Raw genomic sequence first — 10,456 nt, forward strand, 5'->3', positions numbered from 1 at the left:
TGTATGTAACATACAAGGAAAGAATAGGTTTGCGTTGTAAAATGTAAATTATACAACGTTGAATTCATTAATGTATTAATAGTTACTGAATTTGGCTCTTGCACTTTTAGAAAAATATCGAGTTAAACCTAATGCTTGTACAAATTGCTAAATAATAAAATGCAGTGACCACTTAGAGGATATTAAAATTTTCATCCCTGAATATATCTGTATATATACTGGTAATGAATACATTCTCAAGGTCTAAAATCAGCAAAATTTTATAAATTCCTCTTGCAAAAACTAACCTAGGAGTTTAAGCATCTCCTTCTCGAATTCTTCGCGATTTTAACGGATTAAACAGTATTTATCCGAAGCTGGATATATTCGGTAGTTGGCTAATCGGTTTTAAAAAAAACATTGTTAAGTGCCTATCTCGGATATAACCAGTTGGTTGAATCAAAATCACTGTTTTGCTGGTAATATTTTTTTTTGCGTAAATTTTAATCTTATTTTTTATTTTTTTGTAACATTTATGTTTACCTTAATTTTTATAAATTTTAGATGAAACATTTGGTAAGATATACCGTAGATTTAGATCTATGTATGACGTGGTAAACATTTTTAACAAATCCAGCTAATACAACCCTAAGAGATGACCTACATAACTTCTAAGGCACTTTTGTAGAACTAATTTTTCTTACAATGTAAAATTGTTGTATAGGTAGTATGTACAATAAATAGCATCCAACTCCTGACTTAAACGTCGAATGGAAAAATATTTCGCTATTTCATGGAAAACAGCGTGTTTATTTGACAGATACTGCAAATTTATTACAGTCTACAAGACCGATTCAAAACTGATCAACGATTGAATTTATAAATCATTAATTCTTAGAAATATCTATAGAGTATAGACTATCACTCATTAGTGCTTTCAGTTGTGGTAATGAGTGCGGCTGATTGTTATTCAAAGTGTTCCTCGGAGGCGCCGGGTCTTCTCTATGAATGCTTCCAATCAGATCTCTCCCGACTCCTAATTAGAACTCAATTAATTGGTTTCCATAAACTCGGACTGAATATGAAGCCCTAAACTTATAGTATAATGTTAATGATTTTTCTATGAACACACGAATGATACAGTAGCTCGGTAGTGTAACTACATTAGTTCAAATGAGCTATCTGCTATATAAAACTTAGAAATACGTAATGTATTTTTAAGTAAGTAATAGTATGGTAATAAAATATTATCACTAAGTTATTGTAACTTTTGTGACGATAACTTACGCAGATCTGACGGAAATGTAAGTTGTTTATTGTTTCCATAGCTATCGGAAGGGCTGTAAATCTCCGTGACGAGTATTTTCGGTATCGCTGGCTGTATGTTACTCAACTGATTAATGGGCCAGCCATACGCATTAATACTGAGGTCCAACCAACACTTTTGTTACTGTTCCCAGATTCAGTACGCAAGTCAAAAGCGCACATAACCGACGAGCTTTTATGTTACAATGTTGCTAAAGCGGACGAAGCGTTATTTAGCCGTTGATTCAGTAGTAGTTATGCCTAAAAACAAATAAACTACAAATTCATCTTAAGCATTCTGTTGAATCCAAGAAAGATCCTAAGATGATAAGAAGATCTTTTTTTTAATAAACGACTTTATACAACCGACTATCAATAAATGAAATTAAATACCCTATCTAGCTTTGGCAAGCAGTGATTGTATAACCCGAAGTCACATACAAACCGTGTCAACGTACTGACTGACGCCTCATCTTTCGAGACTTGAACTGCCAAAGCACATCGTTTGGCAACAGACCATCCTTTACAACTTACTGCATTTTGCAGTCAATACGGTAAATAAACGCATCGTTCAATTCAAATTACCTTTGTAAGAATTCTTTAAAATAATTAAAAATAGGTGTAATCTAAAGGTCAACTGACCACAATGATTTTTAAATTAAACAGAACTTTTTTTGATGATTTTTATTTATCAGTGATTAATTCTGTAACGTATCGTAGACTTATCTTGCTATATAATTTTGTATAGTATTTCTGCAACCGTTAAAAGGCGTCACAGCGAAATAAAAAACATGACATTCATAAATTCGATCTATTTAATTGTATCATTGATACACAACTTAAACGAAATGAGGGACGGGATAGATTATCGAAATAATACAATACTGAACAACACAAGAGACAATAATAACCGCGCCTCGACGCCCGCGGCTCTCTACTTTATATTTACTCTGCACTACTGAAGACATACTTACAATATATTACATTACACGAGTCACGATCAGGGGCTCTTTACACTTCACAACTCTCACGGTCACTTCCGCTCTTCGCATACAAAGGTCGATAAAACTATACACTTTACAGACGGCAGTGAAAATTTCGGTATTCTCGAGCGGCACTGTCATAGAGTGTCCACGGAGGGCAAGGAGGGCGCTCCGCCGGCGTCACACTGTGGTCTCGCGATCCACGTGGATGTACTCAACGGAGCGCTCGCGCCGTCAGGACGCCAGCGAAGAAGCACGCGAGCTATCGTATAGCAACTCTTCCGTGAGTCGCCGGCCACGGTTCGCCGCCGCCGCACCTAGCAGCTCCTTGCCGCGACGGGCGCGGCGCCATCGTATCGCCACGGCCGCCAACAGAACCAGCACGGCCACCGCCGCCGAAGCTCCCGCGGCTCCCGCCGCCGCCGGGGCACCCAGCGCCGCCAGCAATCGAGCTCCGGCACCACACGCGCCTGCCTCGTCGGCGCCGCCGGGGCAGTCCGGGGCCCCGTCGCACCACAGCGCAGAGGGCATGCAAGCGGCGAGCGAGGGACAAGGGCGCGCACACAGAGAAGCGTTTCCACCGGCAGCTCGCCACAGCTCCATCCAGGCGAGGGTCGCCGAGCCAGCTTCGCGTGCCGCCCACACCACGAGGAGACTGGCTTCGCGCCCCGCGCCCCTTGCCGCCCATTCCGGGCTGTAGACTTGGACGACCGGACCCTCCACGTCACCGGGACAGATCGCTTTCACCAACCTACAAGCGTGCCTTGCGTTAGAACGAGTCGTTGCCTCGCTAGGTCGATGTATCGTCATCTCGCTCACCGTGAAGTGTGAGCGTCGTAGACTAGGACCCTGTTGACAGTGTGACAGCCGTTCCCGTCGCTGTTGATCCCCGAGACATTGGGCAGCTCGTAGCCCCAAACGCGTAGGTAAACGGACCGATTGCCCCGTGCGATGAGAAGAAATGGCGCCTCGCCACATTCGGACATTCGATTGGAACTACACAAATATTGTTATTATTGACTTTCGTTTTATTTTATTATTTTATTATATTTAATATCAAGCCGTTTATGTTTACGTATCTTTACACAATATAATAGGGACGGCACCACTTTTATATTTGTCGTGAGTTTATTTTTGTGGTCCACATTTTTTTATCTTAAATAGGTCGCTGGACTCCTATCGAATTTAATTAGTTCAAAATCTTCATGTATCCTTGTAGACGGTAAATAAGAACTGGTTTGAAAATAAAAAGGGTCCGGGAAGTAGGTCCTAGGTGAGATAAGCTACGCAAAAATTTTAAAGCTTGTAGGAATCGTAATCTTAACATTTAAGATTTAGAGCCTTTAAGAGCAGCAAACTGATGTTAAATTTTTTTATCGTATAACGGACTCACACATTTTAATCAATTACAAGAAAATGCATCGACGTGATGAACGGAAAATTAGCCTTACTTATAAGGAAAGAACAGATGTAAATGTCCACCGGGTGGGGCCAAACGTCGGCGTGAGGCGCAGGAGGCGGGGGCGGCAGCGTGGCGCCAGTCGGCTGCAAAATGCACGTGACGCTGGTCTTCTCCCGCTAACAAGGCTCCCGCCACTAGCTCCAGCTCCAAGGCTGGTCCACCCGACGTTAGACTCAGTGGTGTGCTACTGTTGTCGCAAATGCACGCCAACGGCACCTATAAACACCGTGGTATTTTAACAATCATCTGACTCAGTGATGAACACTTGTCCGCTCGGCGCTGCTGACTCACCCGATAACCCGGCCAAGGCGTTTCGTAGATTCGTAGATGTGGCAAATACGATGGAACTTCATCGTCACCATCGTCGAAATCAGGCAGGAGGTCGACCGGGCGCGAGTCTACATCGGGCGGATCGGACGGTTCCGGCGTGCAGCTCGGGCGCCCCGTGAGAGGATCGAGCCTCGTGGAGCAGCGAGGATCGCGGCCGAACGCCGCCGCCAGAACGCTCAACTCGACGCGGCCGCCGTCCGCTTGCAATCTATACACGCAGCGCAGACGGCGCGCTCCGCCGCGCCCAAACCACAGTGCGTTGCGCGGTGACGTGAACGACCCGGGTGCCAGCAACCTGCGAGCGCACTCGGTCGGTTCGGTGCGAACTCGCGTCTCGGAGATTGGCAGAGGCACCCCCTCTAAGCGGGCGTCGACAAACTCGTAGTGCAGCGAGAAAGCGAGTGGATGCGTGGCGGTGCCCGGGCGGGTGGTGGCCGCGATGGAGAGCAGGGAGGCGGCAGACACGTAGCCGTCGGGAGGTGCGCACGGGCGAGGCACGCGAGTGGCGTTGGCAAGTGCGGCGCGAGCGCAAAGGGCGGGTGCGACGTCACAGTAGCGGCCGAGCAATGCTCCTCCTCCGCCGTCTGCACCGCCTCCGTCCCAGATCCGTAACTCCACAGCACAAGCCGCCCTATCCTCCTCCCGATCGCTCGCGCTGCTTTCTGTGCGGCGGCTGTCCACCAACGAGTACTGCGTGAAGCTCGAGAAATAGATCCACACTAGGTCCCCTGTCCATAAAAATACTTGCTTGACACATATTTTATTTGTTATCAATAACCAATGTATACATTTCTTTTTATTTATTTACTTATTGCATTGCCAAACTTTAATCGTCATAAGAACTTACACTAAAGATGCATATTCAAGAACCGTAGCAGATTCAGAATAAACTACTAAGCACAGATTTCGTGCCACAGTCCCACTCGGGTGATTTCTATACGTGCTATTGGTGCAGATGACAATTTAAGATTGTTTAAGAAAACATTAAGGATATAAATAACATAATAAAAATATAACTAAAGGGTTATGCAAAAATACATACCGGGGCGGCCGTGAAAAGTCCAGGTGCACGTGGTGTTCGGTGGCAAAGTATGAGTAGGTGCGTGTATGAGCCCTCGACGGCCTCGACTAGATGCGGACGAAGAGGTTCCGTTCAATTCCTCATCGGACGACGAGGCCTTCACGTGAAACTCGCACCTGCGTGCCTCTCTACCAAGCAAAAGAGTCGAGTGATTCGAGCGGACTCAGATTAATTAAGAAAATTATGAACAGGATAATACCTGGCGTAGTCGAGCGAATCTGAATCGGCAAATATTACATGCACATCGAGCTCGAAGCCCCGTAATGGCGCAAGAGGTGGCGCGGCGCGAGGCGGCGCGCTGAAGGGCGAGGAATGAAAAGCTACGAGCATGTCGGGGCCACGAGAAGCAACCCGTGGAAGCAGGTCCCCACCGCAATACTCCAGTAGGACGGGGTCATCGGTGCTAGCGCCGTCGTAGAAGATAAGCCGGTCACGTTCACCCGTGCAGGCTCGCCACGCCACCACCGCGCGACCAGTTTTGTTTAAGCTAAACGTGTTGACACATACACTTTAATTAATTGGCATTTAAGCCTAAGCTTCAAAGCCGTACAAATTAGTCAAAGTGGTTTTTAAGCTACGTTTATAAGGGATCGTATGAATCCTATGAATAAATTGATTTAACTTAAGTCTCATCTTAGGTTTCGGATTATATTTTCATAAATAAAACTTTTTAGGAACTTTCAGCTATAGTCTAAATTTCAGCATATATATAATGGAATTTAAACAAAGTGAGATAGAGAACGATGACGAATAGCCTATTTTAAAAAGCATAATATTTCAAACCATAACCGTGAATGTGACCGACCTGGCCATCGAAATGGATCGCTTGATCTGCATCTTATGCGCATGGTCTTGCCGGACAGAAATCATGGCGTGCTTGCAGGTGGGTACGTCTTTCTGGCGCAAGCTCCAGTAGCAGGTGACGTTGCGTGGGTACATGCCAGGGTAGTTGGGACTCTGCAGGCGACACGGCTTGCGGCGGCACTCCTCATAGGTACGCGTGCAGTATGTACCCGGAGCCACCGCACCGCGTTCCAAGGGTGCCTCGCCCGCACCGAAGCGCACCACGGCATCGCGGCGCGAGAGGAACTTATAACGCAGCCGCAGCGCGAACGGCTCACCTAGCCGAGCCCGAAACAACTTCAGCGATGCCGTCACCGTTGCCGTCTCACTGTAGTACAGCGCCACACCCTCGGCGGCGCCGCACCAAGAGCCACCCGTGAACGGTCGTCCTAGCTCCGACAGCTGCATGTATCCATCGGGACAGCCGTCTAGGGCACCCGCTTCATAGCGGCCAACGCGGAACTCGTCGAATGCGAGTTGCACGAGATCGCCGTGCGCGCCGCCGCCCGCTGTGAAGGTCAAGTGACACAGGAAAGGTGCCCGCGGTGCCCCGCGAATTGCCACGCCGTACGCTACTCCGACGCGGCCATAGTACGTGCGATTGCACGGCGAGCAGTGCGGTGGTTCATCGCTGCCGTCAGGGCACTGCGCTTCGCCGTCGCAGTAGGCATCGAGACGAACGCAGGCGCCGCTCCGGCACGCCAGCTCTGCTACACCGCATCCACCGGCGGCACCGCGCGCGGCCAGCGCCACCAGCGCGCCCGCGACCAGCGCCGCTCGCCACATCACGCACACAACATCGCTCGCGCCAGACTAGCTTCACTACCACTCGTTTTATACTCCATCCGATTATTCGATATCGCGGACATTATTGTGAGCGATACAAATGCGAGACGACAAGTTATGATCTATTCGAGATGTGGACATAGTTTCGTTGCTTGCCGCGAAGATAAACATGTACATGTGAGGCCGGGTGCCCGGCCGTCGTAACGTCGGCCTTAGCGCGAAGCACACTGCAGCGCGGCGCGGCGCCGGGCGGGGCGCGGGGCGAGGGACACGGGTTGGGTGCGCACGCAGGCTGCGAGCGACGCGGGGCAAATCTTCAGAATTTAGCCTGATGACTAATGAGTGGTGAACAAACGTAACCGACCACACTAAAATTTTTCTGAAGACGAGGTTTTCCACTTTTTTGTTATTGTATAACCTATTGACTTATTTTGGTTTAAAAACAACTAGAAACAAAAAGAAAGGATCTAATTATTTTAAAGGAAAAGTCAAATAATGTTTTGCATCTTAATATTATGGAAGTAAAGAAGATTGAGAATACGTAGCTCTTAATTAATCTTATATCTTTAAACGAGCAATTCTTGCATATATATATATATATATATATATATAATTGGAATCTCGGAATCGGCTCCAACGATTTGTATGAAATTTAGTATACGGGGGGTTTCGGGGGCGATAAATCGATCTAGCTAGGAATAATTACTAGAAAATGTCATTTGATTCGTGTTTTATCAACTTAAACATAGAATTGCTCGTTTAAAGATGTCAGTCAAATAAAAATTTAACATATTTTGTTTCATCATTTTATTAGTTATGTTAATCGTACTTAAATATAATTTCCAAAAAACACAATTTATAAAAAAAAAACAAAAAATATATAACATAGATACCGAGCAAAGCTCGGTAATCCAGGTACTTCTTAATAACAAGTTAAACCACAATGATAGAAAATAATACATACTAAAATTAAAGACCTGAAGAAATATATGTATATGTTTTATTTTATGACTGCTTAATTTCTTCGTGACCAAATCAAGTGAAAATCCTGCCTGTTGGTATTGGAATACCTTGGGCATTGGGCCTGGACCTGCGGGTAGGCGGATAGCTTATATATTAATAAAAATTATTGTATAAATTGTTATTGATTCCAGTCTTTTCACCTAAATTTAAATATAAAAAAGGAAAACGCGAGTACCACGCACGACAAAGCTCTAGAACTGGGCCACTGGTATATCGGCGCGGTGGTCAATGGTGAGTGGACACACGATCGCCGTGACGTCATCTTAAACTCGGCCCGAAATAGTCTCGTTTTCAGCGTCGGCCCGGTGACGGCCGCGGTGGACAAACGGCCTAAATATCTGTTCATAATTAATTGGTTAGACGTATGTTTATCTTTACGAAAAACGGATTAATAAACAAGATTATTTATCTATCCACTATGGTATATCTAGAAGGGAAGATATTGAAATTAGATTTTGACTTCAGAAGACTATCAGCCTAACATAAGAGACTTAATAAAAATATTTTGGACTGGAAACTTGGAAAATAGACTGGCTAAAGCGGCACATCGTTTGTCGTCCACAGTCGTAATACAAATCATCTGTTTCATCAACATCGGAGAGTTTATTGCCAGTTCTTCTCTACCGTTCTACGCCCTTGATTTGAGAACTGGCTGTAAATGTAAAATTAGAAGCATTTAATGTATATTTCTTTTTTTTTGACGTTCATAAGTGTACATTATGTTACCTATATGAATAAACGATTTTTGATTTGATTTGATATAAGAAATTATCTGAAAAGTTTTTGGAATATTTTTTACCTAATCTATAATAATTATTGCAATGATAAGTATTATTGATATGAGATGGTGTCATACTCTGAATCTTCAGATAAGGAAGAAAATGACGACATAAAAGTACTGAATTGAATATACAATCAAAGACTTCAAATATACCTATCACATCTGTCATACTTACTCTACGCTATAACGCTACGCAACATCTTTAATGTGATTTGTCTAAGTAAGCACATGATGTCTTTGTCAATCGCACTGGTAAAATGTAAATTATCATTTAGCAATATTTAACATTGAGTTGTCAAATTTTTTTACTTAAATGATCATGTTAATTTAGACTTTAGTTTAATTAACATAGTTGTAAGAGACAACGCGTATAATGTCGACTGCTGGGAAAGTAATTAAGTGCAAAGCTGCCGTCGCATGGGCGGCTGGCAAACCATTATCTATTGAAGAAATTGAAGTAGACCCGCCCAAAGCCGGCGAAGTCCGCGTTAAAATTCTTGCAACAGGCGTCTGCCACACCGATGCTTATACGCTTTCTGGTAAAGATCCCGAAGGAGTTTTCCCTGTGGTGCTCGGACACGAGGGCGGTGGTATTGTCGAGAGTGTTGGGGAAGGCGTGACAACTGTTAAACCTGGTGATCATGTGCTACCTCTATACGTTCCGCAGTGCAAAGAGTGCAAGTTCTGTCTTAATCCCAAGACCAACCTTTGCCAGAAAGTGCGTGTTACCCAGGGTCAAGGTGTAATGCCTGATGGGACTAAAAGATTCCGTTGCAAGGGTCAAGAATTGTACCATTTTATGGGATGCTCCACCTTCAGTGAATACACAGTAGTTTTGGAAATCTCTCTTTGCAAAATTGCTGACAATGCTCCATTAGATAAAGTATGTTTGCTTGGCTGTGGAGTTACTACGGGATATGGAGCTGCATTGAATACAGCAAAGGTTGAGTCTGGATCCAACTGTGCAATCTTTGGTCTGGGAGCTGTCGGTTTAGCTGTAGCTCTTGGCTGTAAGGTTGCAGGAGCTAAGAGGATTATTGGTGTGGATATAAATCCAGATAAATTTGAAACTGCTAAGAAATTTGGTGTAAATGAGTTTGTAAACCCCAAGGATTATGATAAGCCAATACAGCAAGTTCTTGTTGACTTGACAGATGGAGGACTGGATTATACCTTTGAATGTATTGGTAATGTAAATACAATGCGTGCTGCCCTTGAGGCCTGTCATAAAGGTTGGGGAGAATCTGTTATAATTGGAGTGGCTGGTGCTGGGGAAGAGATTAGTACCCGTCCCTTCCAACTTGTAACTGGTAGAGTTTGGAGAGGAACTGCCTTTGGGGGTTATAAGAGTCGTGATAATGTTCCTAAACTTGTTGAAGACTACCTCACTAACAAGCTTCCTCTAGATGATTTTGTAACCCATAAAGTGTCACTTAATGAAATAAATGAAGCTTTTCACCTTATGCATGTAGGAAAATCTATTCGTGCAGTTGTTGAATTCTAATATTAACTAATACTTTGATGAATCTTTATTAATCAGTGCATTTTAAACAGTTTCTAAAACTGCATCTATGTATTTCAGAAATATATATATTTTTTATCTTAGTAAGTTTTTTATTTAGAATATTTCCTTATAATTTAAACATTGTACAGAAACAGAAACTTTTTCTGTTACATAACCAAAGGCCAGAAAGTTCAATTGTTTGATAATGCCTTATCAAGTTATTGTCACAAATAATGATAAACATTGATAACATGTTTTTATAGCAAAATTACAATTAATTTCTAAATGTTAGTGCATTCATACTAATATTAAAGACAAAGTCCATATTTTGACCTTGACATTTGTCATTTGACAAATTCACTCAAATAATTGCTTTTTT

General features: G+C 43.8%; 2 protein-coding genes across 2 annotated transcripts; one reads left to right on the forward strand and one right to left on the reverse strand.

Annotated features, from left to right (window-relative positions):
* Positions 1 to 2,081: 2,081 nt before the first annotated feature.
* Positions 2,082 to 6,986, reverse strand: LOC111003493. The gene is made up of 7 exons (XM_022274020.2): positions 5,946 to 6,986; positions 5,340 to 5,627; positions 5,102 to 5,268; positions 4,021 to 4,787; positions 3,719 to 3,945; positions 3,087 to 3,263; positions 2,082 to 3,018 (listed from the first exon to the last, which is right to left on the reverse strand). Exons 1-7 carry the CDS (start codon positions 6,767 to 6,769, stop codon positions 2,502 to 2,504), a joined length of 2,967 nt encoding a protein of 988 aa, XP_022129712.2. The 5' UTR covers positions 6,770 to 6,986; the 3' UTR covers positions 2,082 to 2,501.
* A 1,758-nt stretch (positions 6,987 to 8,744) lies between these two features.
* Positions 8,745 to 10,178, forward strand: LOC111003443 (alcohol dehydrogenase class-3). Its single transcript, XM_022273955.2, has one exon. The coding sequence runs from the start codon at positions 8,947 to 8,949 to the stop codon at positions 10,075 to 10,077; it is 1,131 nt and encodes a 376-aa protein (XP_022129647.1). The 5' UTR covers positions 8,745 to 8,946; the 3' UTR covers positions 10,078 to 10,178.
* Positions 10,179 to 10,456: the final 278 nt, after the last annotated feature.

The sequence above is a fragment of the Pieris rapae genome, chromosome 13, assembly GCF_905147795.1.
Source record: "Pieris rapae chromosome 13, ilPieRapa1.1, whole genome shotgun sequence".
In the NCBI taxonomy this organism is placed as follows: domain Eukaryota; kingdom Metazoa; phylum Arthropoda; class Insecta; order Lepidoptera; family Pieridae; genus Pieris; species Pieris rapae.